The sequence below is a fragment of the Mustela erminea genome, chromosome 5 (assembly GCF_009829155.1).
Source record: "Mustela erminea isolate mMusErm1 chromosome 5, mMusErm1.Pri, whole genome shotgun sequence".
NCBI classification, from domain to species: domain Eukaryota; kingdom Metazoa; phylum Chordata; class Mammalia; order Carnivora; family Mustelidae; genus Mustela; species Mustela erminea.
Window position 1 is genome coordinate 120,545,544 of NC_045618.1, and position 19,257 is coordinate 120,564,800.

Consider the following 19,257-nt stretch of genomic DNA (forward strand, 5'->3'; position numbering starts at 1 on the left):
TGTGTGTATGCATGTGAACACACATGCATCTTTAAGATCATTTCTGTAATAATTAAAAAAAGCTACCCTGTATTAGACACGTGCTACAAGCCAGATACCTTACACTCATTATCTCATTTAATCATTCCAGCTACCCTCTAAGTTGGCACTATTACACCCATTTTATAGGTCAGGAAGGCGATTCTAAAATAGCAGAGTAACTTCCCAACCCCCAATGTGGCTGAGCTGGGATTCAAAGTGAGGTCTGTTTGACCTTGCCCTTCCTCCCACGATGAGTCTATAAGGTCTTCAAGTGGTCTTGCTTTATCGTAAAATCAGCTCTCTCTTAAACATTTGCTTTGTGTTTAACGCTTGCCAGAATTTTAACAGAGTCAAGAAGCATTGGAGTTCCCTGCTTCCTAACAGAAGGCATCTCTCTCTGTCTTCTCCCCACACCCACTGAGTGTGAGCCTTGGGCTTGGGATACTTTAAGATCTCCTGCCACTGTGATGTAAGGGTTTATCCGTGGGTTTATTTACAGTCTTTTTCATAACACAGGTTAAGCAGATTTAAATGCTGAGTCTGTGTTAATCAAGAACAAGTTGATCATGGTTTGCCTTTCAGTTCACTGATTCCTTCCTAGGATGAAAATGTCCACACTTATGGACAAGGGGGAGCATTCTCTCACTTTCTGTGTCTGAGCAGCATTGTGTATAGTGCTTACAAGACACTTCTTGGAAGGGTTTTCAGAATGTTATGTTCCAAGCTGGAAACATAGTATTATTGTACTTCACCGAAGTCTGGAAGGAGTGACTGACAGGTAAAAAAAATGATATTGATGGTATTTATCTGGTAATGTCAGGATCCTTGGCTGGATTGAGTGAACTCCTCATAAGGTAAGCTAGAAGGTGTAATTCATGTTATTAATAACAAAAACAGAGTACCCAGAACCGCTTAACTCCCATGAAATGCCGTAGCTGAAAATGGCCATAGCTGGGGGAATGGTCTTCCAAAAGAATTAAACCACTGGTGTGGGGCACCTGGGTGGCTCAGTGGGTTAAAGCCTCTGCCTTCGGCTCAGTTCATGATCTCAGGGTCCTGGGATCGAGCCCCGCATCAGGCTTTCCGCTCAGTGGGGAGTCTGCTTCCCTTCCTCTCTCTCTGCCTGCCTCTCTGCCTACTTGTGATGTCTGTCTGTCAAATAAATAAATAAAAATTAAAAAAAAAACCCAAAAAACAAAACATTGGTGTGGGGTGCCATGGGACTCTGGAGGAGACTGATGGGTCAACGTCCTGAACCTGATTGCTCTTATGGAGGGAACTATCTCATTGAGGAATTCGTACATACATTCTGGAAGTTCCTGTTGTGTTCCTGTGTTAACAGCTCACATGCGAGGTGCTGGGGATAGAAAAGAGAATAAAAACACACCATGAACAAGTTACTAACCTCTCTGTGATCCAACTTCATTATCAATAAAACGTGCCTAAAATCCCTCATCCTTGGGGTGTTGAGAGGATTAAATTCTGTAATTCGTGAGAAGGGCTTTGAACAATGTTTGGTAGGTGGTGAGAGCTAAAAAAAAAAAAAAAAAAGATTGTTCTTTCTGCTGCAGCTGCTTTTAGTATTGTTCTGGGAGCTGAGTTTCAGGCAGTGGTTATTTTTTTTTTTTTTTTTTTCTTTTTAACTGTTTATTTAAATCCCAGTTACTTAACATGCAGTGTTTTATCAGTTCAGGTGTGCAATATAGCCATTCAACAGTTCCTTATGTCCCCTGTTCGAGGGGTTTTGGCCCCCAGGGGGCATCTGACAACATCTGGAGACATTTTTGGTTGTCGTGACCGGAGGGGTTGCTAAAGGGATGTGGTGAGTAGAGACCAGGGAGGCTGCTGAACGTCCTCAGTGCGTGGGACAGCCTCCGGCAGAGCAAGCAATTAAGCCAGTCAAAAGTCAACAGTGCTGAGGTAAGAAACTCAGAGAGAAGAGGCGCATAAACCAACAGTGGGAATTTACTGCAATGGAGCTTCCCCCCAGTGTTATGGTGGTATAATTGACATACATCACTGTAAAGGCTTAAGGTGTACAGAAGAAAGGTTTGAACATATACTGTGAAATGAATACCGCTGTTTGCTTGGCATCCATCACCGAGTATAGATACAATAAAGAACAAAAACAAAAAGCAAAAAAAAAAAAAGCCAACATTTCTCCTTGTGGTGAGAACCCTCAAGACTGACTCTCTTAACACTTTAACTGTGTATCACATAGCGGTGTTAGCTATAGTCATCAGGCTGTGTTTTACATCCCTAGGACTTATGTGTCTTACAACCCGAAGCTGGTGCCTTTTGACCACCTTCTTCTGATTCCCCCTACTTCCACTTTTGGCTTTTGATCTCTTTTTCTATGAGTTTTGTTGTTGTTGTTGTTTGCTTGTTTGTTTGTTTTTTGCTTGTTTGTTTCTTGTGGTTTTTTTTGAAAATTATTTTATTTTATTTTTTAGATTTCCACATACAAGGGAGATCCTAAAGTGTTTGTCTTTGTCTTATTTTACTTAGCCTCATGCCATCACGGTCCGTTCATACTCCACTGTGTCTATGTACTACAGTTTCTCTACCCACCCCTCTGTTGATGGGCACTTGGGTTGTTTCTGGGTCTTTTCTATTGTAAATAATGCTACTACGAGCGTGAGGGTGTGTATATTTTTTCAAGTTAGTGTTTTTGATTTTTTTGGACATATTCCCAGAAGTGGAATTGCTGGCTCATATGGCCATTCTATTTTTAACTTTTTAAGGCTCTTCCATACCGTTTTCCTCAGTGGCTGTACCAGTTTGCATTCCCACCAGCAGGACACAAGTCTTCTCTCTTCTCCATATCCCCACCGCAGTGGTTGCCTCTTGTCTTTTTGATGATGACCAGAGTGGAGCTATTTGAAGTACATAAAAAATGCGGGCCCCAGCAAGGCAAATGGAGGTCAGGGAGGTTTCTTCTTCTTTTTTTTTAAAGTGATTATGCTCATTTATTACTTTTTTCCCAGTATGATTCACTTAATTACAAACATATATAATTTAATTTTAATAACAACTGTATTTCATTCTTTCTGATTCTCATAGTAATTATTTATACTTTTATTGAGCTATAATTGACAATCAATAAATTACATATATTTATTTTTTTAAAATGTATTTATTTATTTTATTTTTTATAAACATATAATATATTTTTATCCCCAGGGGTACAGGTCTGTGAATCACCAGGTTTACACACTTCACAGCACTCACCATAGCACATACCCTCCCCAATGTCCATAACCCCACCCCCCTTCTTGCAACCCCCTCCCCTCAGCAACCCTCAGTTTGTTTTGTGAGATTAAGAGTCACTTATGGTTTGTCTCCCTCCCAATCCCATCTTGTTTTATTTATTCTTCTCCTACCCCCTTAACCCCCCATGTTGCATCTCCACTTCCTCCTATCAGAGAGATCATATGATAGTTGTCTTTCTCCGATTGATTTATTTCGCTAAGCATGATACCCTCTAGTTCCATCCACATCGTCGCAAATGGCAAGATTTCATTTCTTTTGATGGCTGCATAGTATTCCATTGTGTATATATACCACATCTTCTTTATCCATTCATCTGTTGATGGACATCTAGGTTCTTTAGGGAGGTTTCTGTGACTATTTATCTCTTTTAGTCCTTACAATTATTCTAGAATGATGGTCTTTTGTGCCCATTTACAGATGAGGAAATCGAGACAGCAGGCAGCAAAGTCACATGCTCAGTGCCGCCCATTTAGTAAGCAGAAGTTCTAGGATTTATTCCTGGGCAATCTGACCAGGCTTTTAAAGATCCTAGGCTTTTAACCACCACATATTCAAACAGAAACATGGTCTATGGGAGGAGGTTCATTCTGCCGGCTCTGGGTAAAAGGCATCCCAGGGGTGTGTGTGGCCCATTGAGATAGCTTCAGATGGTCAGTGTGGCTAGAGCTGTGGGGAGCTCTCAGGTCCCAGCAGCGGGGAGAGGTGGTAGATGGAGGCTGGAGAGGCGAGTCGGGCTGGATTTGGGAGCTGCCCTCAGAGCCTTGCCAAGGAGTTGGGCTTTATGCCCTGGGAAGTGGGAAGTCACTGAAAAGTTTAAGAAAGGCAGTGACATGATGAAAATTATTTTTTGGAATAAGAATTCTTTTTTAGCAGTGGGGACTTTGGGTTAGCGGAAGAAGACACTGAAGGAAGGAAGACCCGTTAGAAGAATATTAGAACATCGGTGAGAGAGGCTGAGACACAGAGAAGGGGCCACATGGAAGAGAGTCAGAAAAAGAAAACTTGCAAATGACTTATTCCCACTCAGCAGAGATTTCTGGAGAGCTCAGGGCTCCGCACCTCTCCTTGTTCAAGCAGAGCCCTGTGGGCAATGTAGCTGGCAATGAGCACCCAAGCTCAGCACTTTCCCCTCTTGTGTTAAATCTCATTCCTACTTCCCAGCTGGGTGACTTGGGGAATATTCACCCCAGGCCTCAGCTTCCCATCTGTCGACTGGAGATGGTGGTATTCCTGTCCACCTGTTAGGGTGGTCTGAATTGTGGGCAAAAAGTTCAGTTACTTTTACTGTTGTGATTGCTATTATTTATTTGTTAGGGAAGAAAGAAAAAAAGAAACCAGAAAGCCCCTAAGGTATATCTGTCCTGGGGGCCTGTTAAGGGGACAGAGAAGAAAGGTCCTAAATGCCCTTTGGGGCTTCAATCTTAATTTTCTAATTAACAAATTTTCTCAATTTGCTTCTACTGTTAAAGTGTAAAGTCACCTTTATAGAAGTTTCTTGGCAAGTGCAGGCCTGGGCTGCTAACACCAATGGGACTGTGTCTTTGTGGCTTGAGGCAACATAGCAGTTTCCTATCCCATTTAGAGGGCTTACCATGGCTACCTAGATCAGCATCTTTATCCCAAGCTTTGGTGGGAATGCTGAGCCTCATATATATTAAATGGAAACTGATGCCAGCTCCGCTGATTGCTGTCTGCGCCAGCCCCCTGCCCCAGCCTCCTGCCCACATTGTTCCTCATGTGGTTTGGGAAACACTCCGGAGAACCTCAGGGGCCCAGAAGACTCAGGCAGCCCCCAAAGTGCAGGTCAGCAGAACGACAGAATGGCCAGCATTCTAAGGTGTAAATGAGTGAAAGGGCCTGTGTCCTCTGACTGAGGGCCTGACTGAGTTTATCCCCGACTGAGGTTTGTGGATCTTCTAGTTTGATGCCCTGGAGCAAGCCACTTAACCAGAGCTGGGGCTCAGCTGTTCCACCCAGAGCGGACACAGAACAGCCATCCATTTCTGAACTCTTGCCCCCGAGGCGACCCGAGGGAGTCTGCAGATGACTGTAACAGAGTGATTTCCTGCAGAGCTGTCCTAGTCATGAAAAACGGCTCCTGCTTTTTGGTCATTCACTTTCCCCTAGACACTGTTCTCAGTGCCTCCGCGTCTGACCTCATTTAACCCTCGCAGTGAGCCGACAGGTAGGTTCCATCGCCACCATGCCATTTTATGGATGAGAAAATTAATTCCAAGAAGTAGCTTGCCCAAAGTAAGTAACAGTCAGTACATGGTTGAATGGGGATTTGAGCCTTGGGACACCTGACTCCGGGGCCCATAGGTCTAAACATTGTGCTATTCTTCTTACTTGTGCTAATGGAATGTATCCCCTATAGTACATCTGGGCCTTTTCTGAAAGCTTTTACTCCAAGGAAAAGACTGTAGGGAGAAGGAGAGATTTTTAAGGAGGCGTGGGCTGTCTTACTTGGTACTGTAGCAGGTTTATGTGGACCACTGGATTTTCAAGAAGGGGGTGTCCAGGAGAGGAAGGAGCATGGGTATGAAAGTTAGGTAGACTTGGTCCCTGACCCCACTGAACCTAAGACTTCTCCTCCTAGGAAAGGGTGGGACAGTCCTTCTCATTCAGAACAGGAGGAGGAGGGAAGGACGAAACCCACACAGAACACTACAGCCTGGCATCTAGCTGACATTCACGAGACTTTATTTCCTTGAACTTGATTTAATGGCCACCCAATTCCAAGAACCTCTTGATCCTCACTGCTCTGACTTGCCTCAAATGCTTACTTCCTGCCCCCAATACAATTGTCTTAGAAACTTCTGCCATGGCTAGTCTTGGAGAAAGCAGTAACACATTCATCTTCTGTGATCCTCAAAGCGTAAAATCATGAGGTGGCCTCCTTGACTCATGGGGGGAGGGACCCATGCCCCAGTCTGGGTGGATGATGTTAAGTAAGAGTTGTTTTTCAAGCTGTGAATGCTTAAATGTTGTAAGGCTCTGAATGTCTCCAGTGTAGCTCATGGGGTCACACGACTATCTTTTCTCCAGGTAATAGCCATGTGGAAGGGAGGGGTGATTCATGGGAGTGGGTGTAGTGTTGGGGGAGGTGCTCACCAGGGAGGACATGGGCATTTCCATTGTAGTGCAGGCAACAAGGACTCCTCCCTCACCGGAGGCCACCCCTGGGGGCAGCTGGTGTAGGCCCCCTAGCATGAGCAGGCTACCTCACTCTCTGGAAAGTTGACTTTTTTCCTGGTGTACTTCATTCAGACCTTGCTTTGGCAAGTTTCATAACTTCACAGAACCCTCTTGACCTCAAAAATGGGCACTTTCTCTTCATGGTAGTCTCTTTATCTGAAGAAAACCTGAAGCTTTCATCTGCTGGCATGGGCTAGGTCTGGAATATCCTGGAAGTATGAACCTTTGGGTGTGGGTGTCCCTTCTCATCCTACTATATAGCTCCCCTTCCTTGACGGGTTCATGTCTTTTTATGTTGATCAACAGGACCTTTGCCATTGGTTTTCCTTTTATGATCTCTTGGGAATTTGGATCCTTTGCTAGAAAGTGATTAGAGTCTTAGATACTTGATCAGTCCTCTGGTATACTGACACATTTTCCTGGCTCTGCTCCTTGGGCCTGACCCCACCATGCTTTGGTGGGACATAATTTCATTTAAGATACAAGCAGCATTTAAGATACAAGATGCATTTAAGATACAAGAGGACTGGCTACTGTATTGTGTCCTGGATGTGGACATTGAATGCTGTCTTGATGACCCAAGCTGCTATTCTGCAGATATGGGAGGACCACAGATCAGGAGTTCTCAAAGTCTTCTCTCCAGGAGGAGATGATGTTGGTTAATCTGCATGAGCCATGAACATTCCCCAAGGCTGTGACATCTACCATTCCCTTCTTCTGCCAAGCCCCAAATCCCTTAATCAATTACTCCCTCATTCACTCACTCATTCATTAATTCAACGAATTTACTGATTTCCTGCTATGTGCCAACTTCAGTGCTAAGTCCTGGGGACACAATTGTGAATAAAAGGGGGGGACATATAGTCCCTGGAGCTTCTAGCTAGGATGACCAATCATCCCAGTTTTCATGGTTCTGGAGTACTTATTAGTAACATCCCTTTCTCTCTCAAAAATGTCCTGGTTTAAAAGATAAATTTTATGCTTACCCTACTGATAGGTAGTAAGGGAGACAAACCTTGTGCATGTAATCACATGAATCAGTATAAATAAAACTGAGGTGAACACTGCAGAGGATAAGGGGCCGTGGGGCACACGAGCAGGAGAACTGAGACAGGGGGATGGGGATTCTAGGCGGGGGAGCTGAGTGCCAAGACCCCGTGGTGGGAAGAGGCCCAGGATGTCTGAGGACTTGAGAGAAGAGGAGCATATATGGCTGGAGGTGAGTTAGCAAAGGGAACTTGATAGAGATTAGCCTGGGGGTTAGCACCATGTAGGGATTCATGGCTATTTCAGGTAGCAGAGTGGCGTGATCTGATCCATCCGTACAGGCCATTTTGGTCCCTTACATAAACCCAGAGGTTAGCAGTGGTTGTCAGGAGCTGATTTTAAACCGTTCATTCATTTAATAACTACACATTTATGGAATGCCAATGATGGGACTCTGCTGAGTCTGGGGCTCTTGATTTTGGAACTGATTTACCTTTAGAGGTGCCTAAACTCCAGTGCTAGGGGAAGCCTTTGTGTACCCTCCATGATGGGCGGTACCCTGCTTGGCCCTGCAGCACCCAGCACTCACGTGTGCCTCGGCCCTTGATAGACCTGTAGAGGGAACATCGTTTTTCTCATCTGTCTCCTTCCCACAACTGTGAGGTCTTCCAGGTTGAGTCTGTGTCTCATGCCTGGCACAGCAGCCAGCCCATAGAAGATGATTGATGTTTGAGGAATGAATGAATAGAGCTTTTTACATCTGTTTTGGAGACCAAGAGTCCTTTATTCAGAATCTTTGCAGAAGCAAAGCAGAAAATTATTTTGTTTCTGGGCAATAGAAGTCCTTTCTTTTTAGTCTGGTTGCCAAGGTACTTCTCTCAAATCATCTTTCTGCCTTTTTTCTACATGAGCAGATTCCCGTGGTGTCCCTAACCTCCAAAGCTTTACATATTTAGGGATGCAATGATTTTTTAAAAAGGTTTTTTAAATTTATTTGACACAGAGAGAGAGAGGTGTCACAAGTAGCAGAGTGACAGGCAGAGGCAGAGGGAGAAGAGCAGGCTTCTAGCCGAGCAAGGAGCCGGATGTGGGGCTGGGTCCCAGGACCCAGCGATCATGACCTGAGCAAAAGGCACACGCTTAACCGACTGAGCCACCCAGGCGCCCCAGGAATGCAGTGGTTTAAGGGAAGCACAGCACCTGAGCCCCGATTCAGCAGTCTGTGGCCATCCTTACTGGGAGTCAGCATGCTGAGCCAGTTAAGCCTTCTTCCCCACCCTGGGGCATCCCTTCTTCCAAGCAGCCTTTTGTGCAAGAAGTTCAGGCCACAGCTGAGGCAGCAGGTGACATCTGTTGAGTGCAGGGTTGAGTCCTTTGTGCCCAAGGACACAGCTGCGATGAAGAGAAGTGACCCCTCCCGGCTGGTGCCCTGAAGTCAGAGGCGCTGCCCTTTCTCCAGTGAAGTGGTCATGTGGAAGATTGTTCGGTGCATGCAAGATTGGGCCTGCAGTTCCCGACCTGTCTCTACAGGCCTCCTCTTCATTACTATTATTGTTCTTATCCTTGAGGCTGTGATTCCATCACTGTCCAGTGAAGTTCTAAAGCTTTTAAGCCAGAAATTAAAGAGCTAATGGCAATTGGCATGCCATTGGAGAAATGAATTTGCAAATGAGGATTGTGTTCCGCACCCCAAAAAAACTCCCATGAAAATAAAACAAAAACCCAGAAATGAGTGTATGGTGTCCACATTTCTATACAAGTGCGCATGTATTTGATTCTCATTTAAAGTGAAGCGGAAATCTTACTTAATGAGATTTTGACAGTGTGTGGCTCATATAATTATTTTCATTAATTACAGCCAAATTTATTCATTTAGATATTAATTGAATTTAATAAATTTATTAATATTAACTGAATTCCTGTCACGTACCAGGTGCTGTGCTTGGTGCTAGTGATTAGAAAACAATAACAAAGGAAGCAAGATGTCTTCCCCTATCCTCCAGAATCTTCCAGTCTTGTATTAATTTGGTCACTAGCTAGCATTTGCATGGTGTTTGCTCTGGCCAGGCACTTAAATATTTTATCATTTAATGTTTACAGTGGTGCTTCGAAGTAGGGGTAAGAAACTGAAGGGAGATGTTAAATAACTTTCCCAAGCTCAACTGAGAGGTAGAACTGGCATCTGGAGATGAAGAGTCTTGCCCCAGAGTCTGTGCTTTTTAACCACAACGCTCTACTTATGAACAAGGAGACTGACTGACTTGGCTTGAGGAGTTGGTTGGAGTCCATTATGGCTGGTGCTAGAACAGAAGCAAACATCCAGGGCCTTATTCACAGAGCAGGAATCTCAGACTCAACCTGTGGGACCTCCAAAAGGACCATCATTCACTGCAGAGTAATGGTTAGCTGTTGGTTGTGCTCTAGAGGGACGTGGCTTTGTGTCCTCACATACAGTGTTGAGGCTGGGTCAACATATTCTGTTGAAACCAGAGTTACGGTTATGGTTATCCTTTGGTTCTGTGGTTAAAAGTAAGATCTTAGTCTCTTTCGAGAATGAGGAAAATTCTTTTCCTTTTCTGTGGACAGAAGTGATGGAGAGCTTGACAATGTAGATTAACTTTATGGAGTGAGGACTTAACCTTTTATTCTTTGAAAAATGAGGGCCAGACCACAAATTCTTACTTCTCTCTATTGTCCTATTTCATGGGGGAAGAGGGGGCTGTAATGGATGAGCTTTAGCACAATGTTTGCATGCTAGACAGAGAGCTGTCTGAGGGAGAGACCCTGTCTGGGGCGGGGTTGGAGGGGTGTACATTCAACTAGTCCCAGCTCTGCCGCTTACTAACTTCTACAACTGTGGATAAGCTACTTCTGTTTTCTGTTATCTCGTTTATAAAACGGGAGTAGTAATGTGACACTTGACAGTGGGTTTTTGTGGAGGGTTGAGTAAGAGAGGAAGGCACATTGCAAATGCTGGCTATTAGGATTATTTTTATGAGTATTCTAGAGCTCTCTTCAAAGTCTCTGGGATTGTCTCTGCTTCCTTCTGCCCCCAGATCAGAGTGCACTCATTGGAGATTAGAGGGGCTGACACAATCTTTGAGGGGGCACAGGAAATGAAGTATTAATTTGGGATTATGAGGAGTGTACATCAAGGACCCTAGCACCAGGGTGACTTTTCAGCAACTTTTGGCAAATTTGTTCCTGAATCCGTAGAGGATGAGTCCAAATGGAGATGAAAGAGTGACAGTTAATCAGAAAGTTTATTGTTCTCATCAGAGCAAATATGATACCCCAGTTCCTTATGGGCTTGATGCTTTCCTCATGGTTTAAACTTTCCCTTATGTAGTCAGAGAGAGAGAGAAAATTAATTCTATATTGTGAGACACAACTTGGAAAGTAAAAGAGCTCCCCCAAGTATGACTTGATCCCACGTGACAATATTTAGATAGATTAGTCATTAGTGTATACCCAGGTGCTAATAATTTTTTTTTAAGACCAAATCTTTTTTAAATGATTACTTATTTATTTACTTGAGAGAGAGAGCACCCTCGAGCACACCAGTGGGGGTCAGGGATGGGAGGGGAAGGGCAGAGGGAGAGAGAACCTGAAGCAGACTCCCTGAAGCAGACTCCCCAAGGAGCATGGAGCCTGATGCGGGCCTTGATCTCAAGACCCTGAGATCATGACCTCAGCTGACATCAAGAGTCGCTGACTCCATTGACTTAGCCACCCAGGCACCCAGTGAATTGAGTTTTAGCCCATTTACCCCCACCAGAAATTAACTGGTGGTAGCAAGGAAAGTCACTTGTCTAAGATCATAGGTTCTGGAAGTGCAGTCTAGCCTACCTTGGGTTATGTTCTTTTATTCTCTAAACAGATTCTCTACTTGTCTTGTCTGTTCTACAGGTGCCTTCACTTTAGATTTAAAACCAGGCTATAACATTTTGATGAAAGCCTGCTGTCAGGTACCCCAGGAAGGGCTAATACTTGCACATATAACTGGATACAGTTAGGATAGCAGGAAAATACACACTGTCATAATATTCACCAAGGCACGGAAGGTGCCTCTTGCTTTTTATTTTTATGGTCTGGCCTGGTTTCTGCGAACACTTCTTTGTGGGAGATGCAGAGAGGGTATGGCTGTAGGGGGCCCAGCCTGGGTGGGAGCCCACTTGCTCTCTGCAAGGCAGGGAGCTGGGCTGTGATGGTCTGGGATGGGGAGAAGTGAGAACACTGAGGATGGAGAGAGGCTGTCTTTCTTTCCAGCATTTAGGAAGACGATCTTCCTGTTGACAATTCTAATAGCATTTGCTTGCTGGCTGTGCCATGCATGAGTTATGGGACCGTGGTCAGGGGAATTGACTAGTCTCAATCCCAGTGGGTGGTAGTGATGTCTGTCTCACAGCGTCATCATGAGGGTTAACCGAGTTCTTCTGTGCACTGTAAGTGCTCAGAAAGGATTCCTGTTATTATTAATATTATTATATACGAAATGACAAGGCACACAGCTCAAAGGTTTATTTCCACTGAAAAAAAAATCCTGACAACAACCCTGCAGGGAAGGTTTTCCTCATGTTATAGATGAAGAAACGGAGACTCAAAGAAGCTGAGTAACGTTCTCAGGCTGAACATTTCCCACTTTACCGCAGACTCTCTCTGTTGCAAGAGTAAGTGTTGATGGGGGCCGTCCTCTCCACCTCTGGACCGAGGCGAAGACCTCTTGCAATCTGCCACAGACGTTCCTTGCTGGGGGGTGGCTTCAGATTTCCTCTCGGATGCCCTCCAACTGTTGGAAATATTGTGATGTCGTCTCACACTTGGACATAAACTTGCCCCTCTCCTAACAGCAGAATATTTGCTCCCTCTGCTGTGAAATATTTATGTGAGAAATGCTTCTGGAGCAAGAGAAATAAAAAGAAACCATGGTGAATAAATTAATATCTTACTTCCAGTTCTTACCTGAGGCCCTTCTGCCACGGATGCGGAAGGAGGTGGAAAGATGTCCTGTCCTGTTACAGGGGTTTTGAATCATTAGGGGCATTTCCGAGTGGTAATGAATGTGTTCTGCCAATTGCCTTTCTCTGTCTCACCGGGTTTGTGGCTTGCCTTCTGTCCATTAATGGCGGAAAGTGTGCTCTTTTAATACATTTATGAAGTCACTTTTTGTACCCACTCCCTCATCCTGCCTTGACCTCTGGCTAAATATCTACTTCATAGACCCCTTTGCCGACTGTGCCCTCTCGGGACTAAGAATGTGGTAGGCACAGAACCAGCTTTCGGTTCTCATATGAGGTCCTTTCCTTTTGTCCTTTTGTCCTTTTGGTATAAGCTATTAGTAAAATGACCCTATGTCCTGAGCTCGCCCTGTCTTGTGGTTCCAGCATGGCCCTTCACAGAACCCTTCTTTACTGGGCAAGTGTCTCGGGTTGGACTGTGGGTCAGACGATCACTCCGGCTACTGGTGTGCAGGCATATGACACCGATCGGCCGTATCCATCAGCCAGTCTCAGACACGAAGAGTGATGCTTGTTGCACCCTTTTTTGCTTTTCTTTCTGGTGCCACATAAGGCAACAGAAAAACAGATTATCTCACCGAGTACACAGATCATCGGAGAAAAGCCACAGACAGTTAGTGGTCCCCCGTGGGTCATCATTCATCCCACTGTAGTGCTAACACTCATGAGGGTATCTTGCGCCATCTGCAACAGTGATTTGGATGGCCTGGCATTGTCTAATGGGATTACAGCACCGGGGTCGGAGGAGGGAGTTGGTGGGGGTACCCGGTGTGGGGGGGTGACTCCGAGGGATACCTTTGCCTCCTCTCTTCCATCAGCCTCAGACCCACCTCACTTTCAGAGGGGCTGCAGTTTCTTTTTATACCTTTTGGGTGGTCTTAACGCCTGGGGGTGGTGGTGGGAGGATGAGGGAGTTGTTCTCCAGTTTTATTGAGCTATGATTGATATATAATGTGTTAGCTTAAGGTATACAGTATGGTGGTTTGCTACCTTTGAATACTGCAAGGTGATTACTACCATGGAATTACATTATAGTTTCATCATGTTACATAATTACCATTTTTTTTTTTTTTGTGGTGAGAATACTTAAGATCTGCTCTCTTAGCAACTTTCAAGGGTATAATGCAGTATCACTAGCTGTGATCACAATGCTGTATATTGGGTCTTCAGAACTTACTCATCTTATAAGGGAAAGTTTGTCCCCTTTGACCAATATCATCCATTTCACCCACCACCCAGCCCCACTCTAGCAGCCACCACTCTAGTCTTTTAGTTCTTGCCCCATTCATGTTAGCTTCCCACCTTCTTCTTCTTCTTCTTTTTTTGAACAATCATTATATTTCTTTTGTGCATCTACTTTCTTATTACGTTTCTCTGCTTTTACAAAGAAGTAAATTGCATGGCCTAAATTTATTACTCTAGTTTGTTCATTCACTTATTAATGATCTGAACATTCACTCATGAGCTGTTTACTGGGTAGTTGGGTGGGTGCTGGAAATTCCAACTCAGAGGCTAAAAAGGAAATTAAAGAGTGAGTGGAATTAAATTTTAAAGTAATGCCCTCTTATCCAGAGTACCCTATGCCTGACGCTCTCACATCATATTGAGTATAATTTCTTTTTGGGTCCTCATAAGAGCTCTCTGAACTTGGTACTGGTTGAGCTTCTAAGTGTACACGTGATGCTCATTGGGTCTGAGATTGTGGCCCAACATGATGCTGCTGTTGGTCACATCTCTCTCCTATAACTGATCTTTTAAGTGAAGTAGTACACGGCTTCGATGCATCATTTCATTATCTATGTGCTCAGACATTTCTAATGGGCTGGCTTGTCTTCACTTGTGCAGCCTGAACGCAGAGAAAAAAACCATGAGAGCAAGCGCATTTAATTTTAAAATATTTTACTTGAGTTCAAACAATTAAAATGATTAGAAAATTCTTTAAAAAATTAATAAAGTTGGAACTCTGAACCCCATCAGAAATATTCTGAGTTAAAAATGATGCCATTAATTCAAGTGCTAGACCGTTTAACCTGGGTTCTCTTTTGGTGTGTATAGCTCATGTGTGTCGTTTCGTTTTAATTCTGGTGGTTTGCTGGAGTCTTTCTGACCCACCCAATCCAGACAGAATAATCAAACCTTATTCCCAGGACTGGAGATTGTTCAAAGCTTCACCAAGGTCTTGATGACTGTTTGGAGAGTTTCTTTTTCTCCTTATTTCGGGTTCCAAACCTTGTTTTGGTCCCATAGTGCCCGGAAAAAGCCTTTATATTTAATTTCCACAAAAGCACTTCCTGAAGGTATTTGCGTGTGTAGCCCACTCTGCTGTAGATTTGGGAAAGTGAGAGAGGGATTGATATCAGAGATCTAAGCAAAGTTAAAGTTGGATGCCGGGTGGACCGGCCTTTCAATGTCGCTAGCTTTGCTGCCGCAGAGCCCGAGCTCCCACGCACCCATGGACATTCCTTTCTCGCCTTTCCTTCCTTGTCTTCCTGGTTTTTCAGGGCTTTCGCTCTCTTTTCTCTGTTTCTTCCCTCTCAGGGTATAACATCAGTTGTTCCCCATGTTTATTTATTTTTTTAATTTTATTTTAAATGGAGAACAGTTAAGCTCTCTCCAGCTGCAGCAGCCAAATGAAGGTGGGTGTCTGCCTTTACATGTGGTCTAATTAGAAATGATCCTTTGAGAGGTCCTTCTGCCTAAATTCTCGGGCAGTCACGGTCTTCCTCCTCATTTCTGTCTGGAGATGAGCACCGAGGTGGGGAGAGAGGAAGGCCACTCCGAGAGGAGAGGTCTAAACTATGACTTGGGCCAAGTCTGGATTTGAATTCTAGCTCCACTTCTCTGCTGTGTGGCCTAGGGCAAGTTACTTAACTTCGCTGAGCCTGGTTCCCTATCGCAAATGTGGGGATATTACTTTCTTGCAAGTTGTAGAAAGGCTAAAATTGGATAACACACAAGTTGCAGGAAGGATAAAATGGAATAAGACTTCTAAAGCACCTGTCTGCACGCGGTAACTCAACACATGGTAGTTTCCCCTCCCTTCCGACCAACACATGCTTTCCTTGAGGGCTGCATATGTAAACATTAAATATTTATAAATTGCATAATTCAAAAAATGAAACTTAAAAAGGCATGTTCCTCCGGCTTTTTTGATGAAACAAATAATCATCCCCACTTGTCTCTGCTGCAAATCTGTACTTTTATGTGCGGCTTATGACATTTAGGTACATTTCTCAGCACAGGAGACTTGACTGAAGCCCAACTCTCTATGCAGCTTCATAGATGTTGTAAATATTAGGTTATCGATAGCGTGCCTAGAGCTGTCCCCAAGGTTTTCCTTGCAGGTGGGCCTGGCACAGCCGAGCAGGTAATGAGCACATAAACACTAGTTAAGGCCTGTGATTTGGTCTGATGGCACTTACACAGCACAGTGAAAATGGATATTTTACCAGCAGAAGTATTTACCAGTAGAAGATGGATATTTTGCCATCTGTCTTGCTCTAAAGCAGAGCAGAGCCTCTGATGGGTAAGTGATAGTTGTCCATTAGATCTGTTAAACATGGGCTAGGAGAGCCGTGTGCATCCCACAAGGCTGGATTTTAAATCCTGGGGTGCCAGGGACACAGCCTCCAGTGGACCATCTCATGTTCTTAGGACCAGGAAAGAATACACTTCAACAAAAGAGTTTTTATTTCCCTATTGTCCAATCAGATGTCTAGGGGTCTGCCAGATCTAGCCCGGGGCCTGCTTTTGTAACTCTCATGAGCTCAGAATGGTGTTTGCATATTTAAAGCATTGCTCAAGGAAAAGAAAAATAGGCAAAGGGAAAAAAAAAAAAAAGAGGAAAAGGTTGCTGATACCTGGTCTAGAAAGTTTGAAATATCTCAGATTCGTGAAGGTGAAAGGTAATGATGATTGGCTTTTTCAGTTAGTCTGATTTGTGGCAGAAGCTCTCTGCCTGTTTGAACAAAGCTCTGTGGGTATTATTTAGGATAAATTGAATTGCATTTCAATATTTAACTGTGACCTGTTATCTCCACATGGGGTTATTCCAACTTTGTTCAGGGAACACTCGCTCTATTTTTTGTTCCAAAAGTAGCTCATATGTTTGTCACCTCCCTCTGAAGGCCCCACCTGTCACTTCCTCACCACAGCTCCTTTGCTTGAAGGTTCTTCTACCCTCTCCCAGGGCCTGAAAGGGGCTGGCAGAGGCCAGCCCAGGAAGGGCTGCGGATGTATTTTGCACGTTATTCTGCACATGCGGGGTCTAGGCAAGGATTTTCAGCTGGGGAGCCTGTGATCAAAAGCCAGTTAAATATATGTGGTGCAGGAGTATGAGCCCTGGGAAGTGGGTATCTGTGGGGACTGCGGTACATGCATGGAGCCTCCTGCAAGAAGTGGGGGCCAGACTGGACTCTACAGGACAGGTACTATGGTGGGAGGGCATAAGCAAAGGTCCAGAGGTATAAGGGGACGTCTCATGGAGTTGACCTGCCTTGGGTTGGAGCTTTTCTAGTAGTGTGAGATGGGCTTGCATCCTCAGTGTGGTCAATTTATGTGCATTTAAGGTGTATGGAATTCCAAACCCTGCAGCCAGTGAGGAGTCACTTATTTTAAAAGGAGTGTGTGTGTATGCCTGCGCTCACACACACACACACACACACAACCACTATTTGTTACCCCCATCTCCATGCTGGGCCCTGGGCTGAGTGCATTACACAGACCTTCTTACTGAATCCTCAAAACTCTGTGGACAAAGGCATTATTATTCCCTGTTTGCAAATAAGGACATTTGCATTTACAGAGGTTAAAATAACTTGTCCATGGTTCTGAAGTTAATAATAGGCAGAGCCTTGCTGGCTTGATTTAAGAGCCCAGGCTCTCACCTCCTGCCATGAAACAAGCTCAGCATAAAACATTTTAACAAAACAGAAAAGGGAAGAATGAAAAGCAACTGAAATCCTGCCTTCCAGGAATGACATTTCGGGTGACAATCTTTCTAGACATCTTTCTATATACACAGTGATGTGTATGTATTTTGCATAACCCATGCCCAGATTGCCTAAATCCTGTGCCTGCAAATTTTACATAAATGGCACCATACTATATCGCCTAGTATTTTTTTTCCTACCTAAAAGTAATTTTCTAGTTTTAGTAAGTGTGTGTTTAGTATTTCATGTTATGACTGCACCCACGTTCATATAACCAGTACCTTATAGGTCATTTCAGTTTCTTTTTTTTTTTTTTTTTTAAGATTTATTTATTTATTAGAGAGAGAGAGAGAGAGCATGTGTGAGAGTGGTGGGGGAGGGGTGTGTGTATGGGCGAGGGGGAGAGGGAGATGTAGAGAGAGTCTCAAACAGATTCCCTGTTCAGTGTGGAGCCCAGCTTGGGGCTCCATCTCATGAACCTGAGATCGTGACCCGAGCTGAAACCAAGTCAGACACTCAACCACCTGAGCCATTCAGGTGCCCGATCATTTCAGTTTCTTGTGCAAGGAAAGAATTTGAGAGCTTTTAAAATTTTTTTTTTTTAATTTTTAATCTTGCATCTTGGATCTTGAATCTTTTAATTTTGAATCTTGTGCTTTCTCGCTCTCTTTGCAGCATGCCCTTGACGCTGACAACGCAGGAGTAAGTCCAATAGGAAACTCTTCCAACAACAGCAGTCACTGGGACCTTGGAAGTGCCTTTTTCTTTGCTGGGACTGTCATCACCACCATAGGTATCCCTTTGTGGGCTAACATCTTTTTGTCTGGGGGCCAGCCTGAGAAATGGCACTTGGTCAATGTTTGGTCCTGGAACCCTGGCAACTTGAGGGTCACAGGAGGCTTATGACACACTGTCGGAGAAATGCAGGGGTTGTAGTGGCTTTCTATAAAAGTCAAAGCAGACTAAGAATTACATTTTTTAAAACAAGATCTAGAGAGCCTGGACCTGATGAAGTGGTCAGAGTGGAAAATCAAAATATGGACTGGTCAGTGGAGCTCAAATTCCTTTAAAAAATGTGTCCTTTTTACTAAGGTTGCCTATGAGAGAACTCCAACGTTCTACGAAGTTTAATGAAACACAGCCGTCTCTGCCCCTCTGCCCATCCTCACCTCCCCTGTGGCCATGCTCTTATCTCTTCTGGTTGGTTATTTTGATATTCATCTCCTTGTCTTTAACTACCATGCTTGCATTGCCACTTCCTGAATTTTCAGTGTTAGAGGTTGTTTCTTGACCTCCAGCTGTGGGAGGGGAGAAATTACCACGGTCCCCTCATCGATGCTTTTGCTTTTTGAGGTTTCATTTGCGCTGGGTCACCTGTGTTTCAGAAGTGGATGATTTTCCTTCTGATACTGCATCAGTAGGTCTGTAGTGACCTCACACCATGTCACAAGGCCCGTGTCATTCAGCTCACTTCATCTCATCACGTGGGCATTTTATCATCTCACAGCGCCACAAGAAGAGGAGGGGAGAATACATACTATACGATATTTTGAGAAACCACATTCACAAAACTTTTATGAAAGTCTATTGTTAAAGTTATTCTATTTTATTATTAGCTATTGTTGTTAGTCTCTTCCTCTGCCTAATATATAAATTGAATTTTATCATAGGATGGATGGGGAAAAACATAGTATATATGTCCGTGGTTTCAGGCTCCACTGGGGGTCTTGGGACACATCCCCTGCAGATAAGAGGGGATGACTCTTTCTCCTTGCCTGCCCCACTGTAGAAGGGTTCTCTTCCTGTTCTCCTCTCTTCCCAATATAGTT

The 19,257-nt window shown here is 44.1% G+C and overlaps 1 protein-coding gene across 8 annotated transcripts in view; it reads left to right on the plus strand.

Annotated features, from left to right (window-relative positions):
- KCNK10 (potassium two pore domain channel subfamily K member 10) overlaps positions 1 to 19,257 on the plus strand; it is a 137,790-nt gene that overhangs the window by 64,930 nt on the left and 53,603 nt on the right. For all 8 annotated transcript variants that reach the window (XM_032344752.1, XM_032344753.1, XM_032344751.1 and 5 more), the window contains one exon: positions 18,104 to 18,221. In XM_032344752.1, coding sequence (XP_032200643.1) covers positions 18,104 to 18,221 — 118 coding nt within the window. The remainder of the gene's footprint in view (positions 1 to 18,103; positions 18,222 to 19,257) is intronic.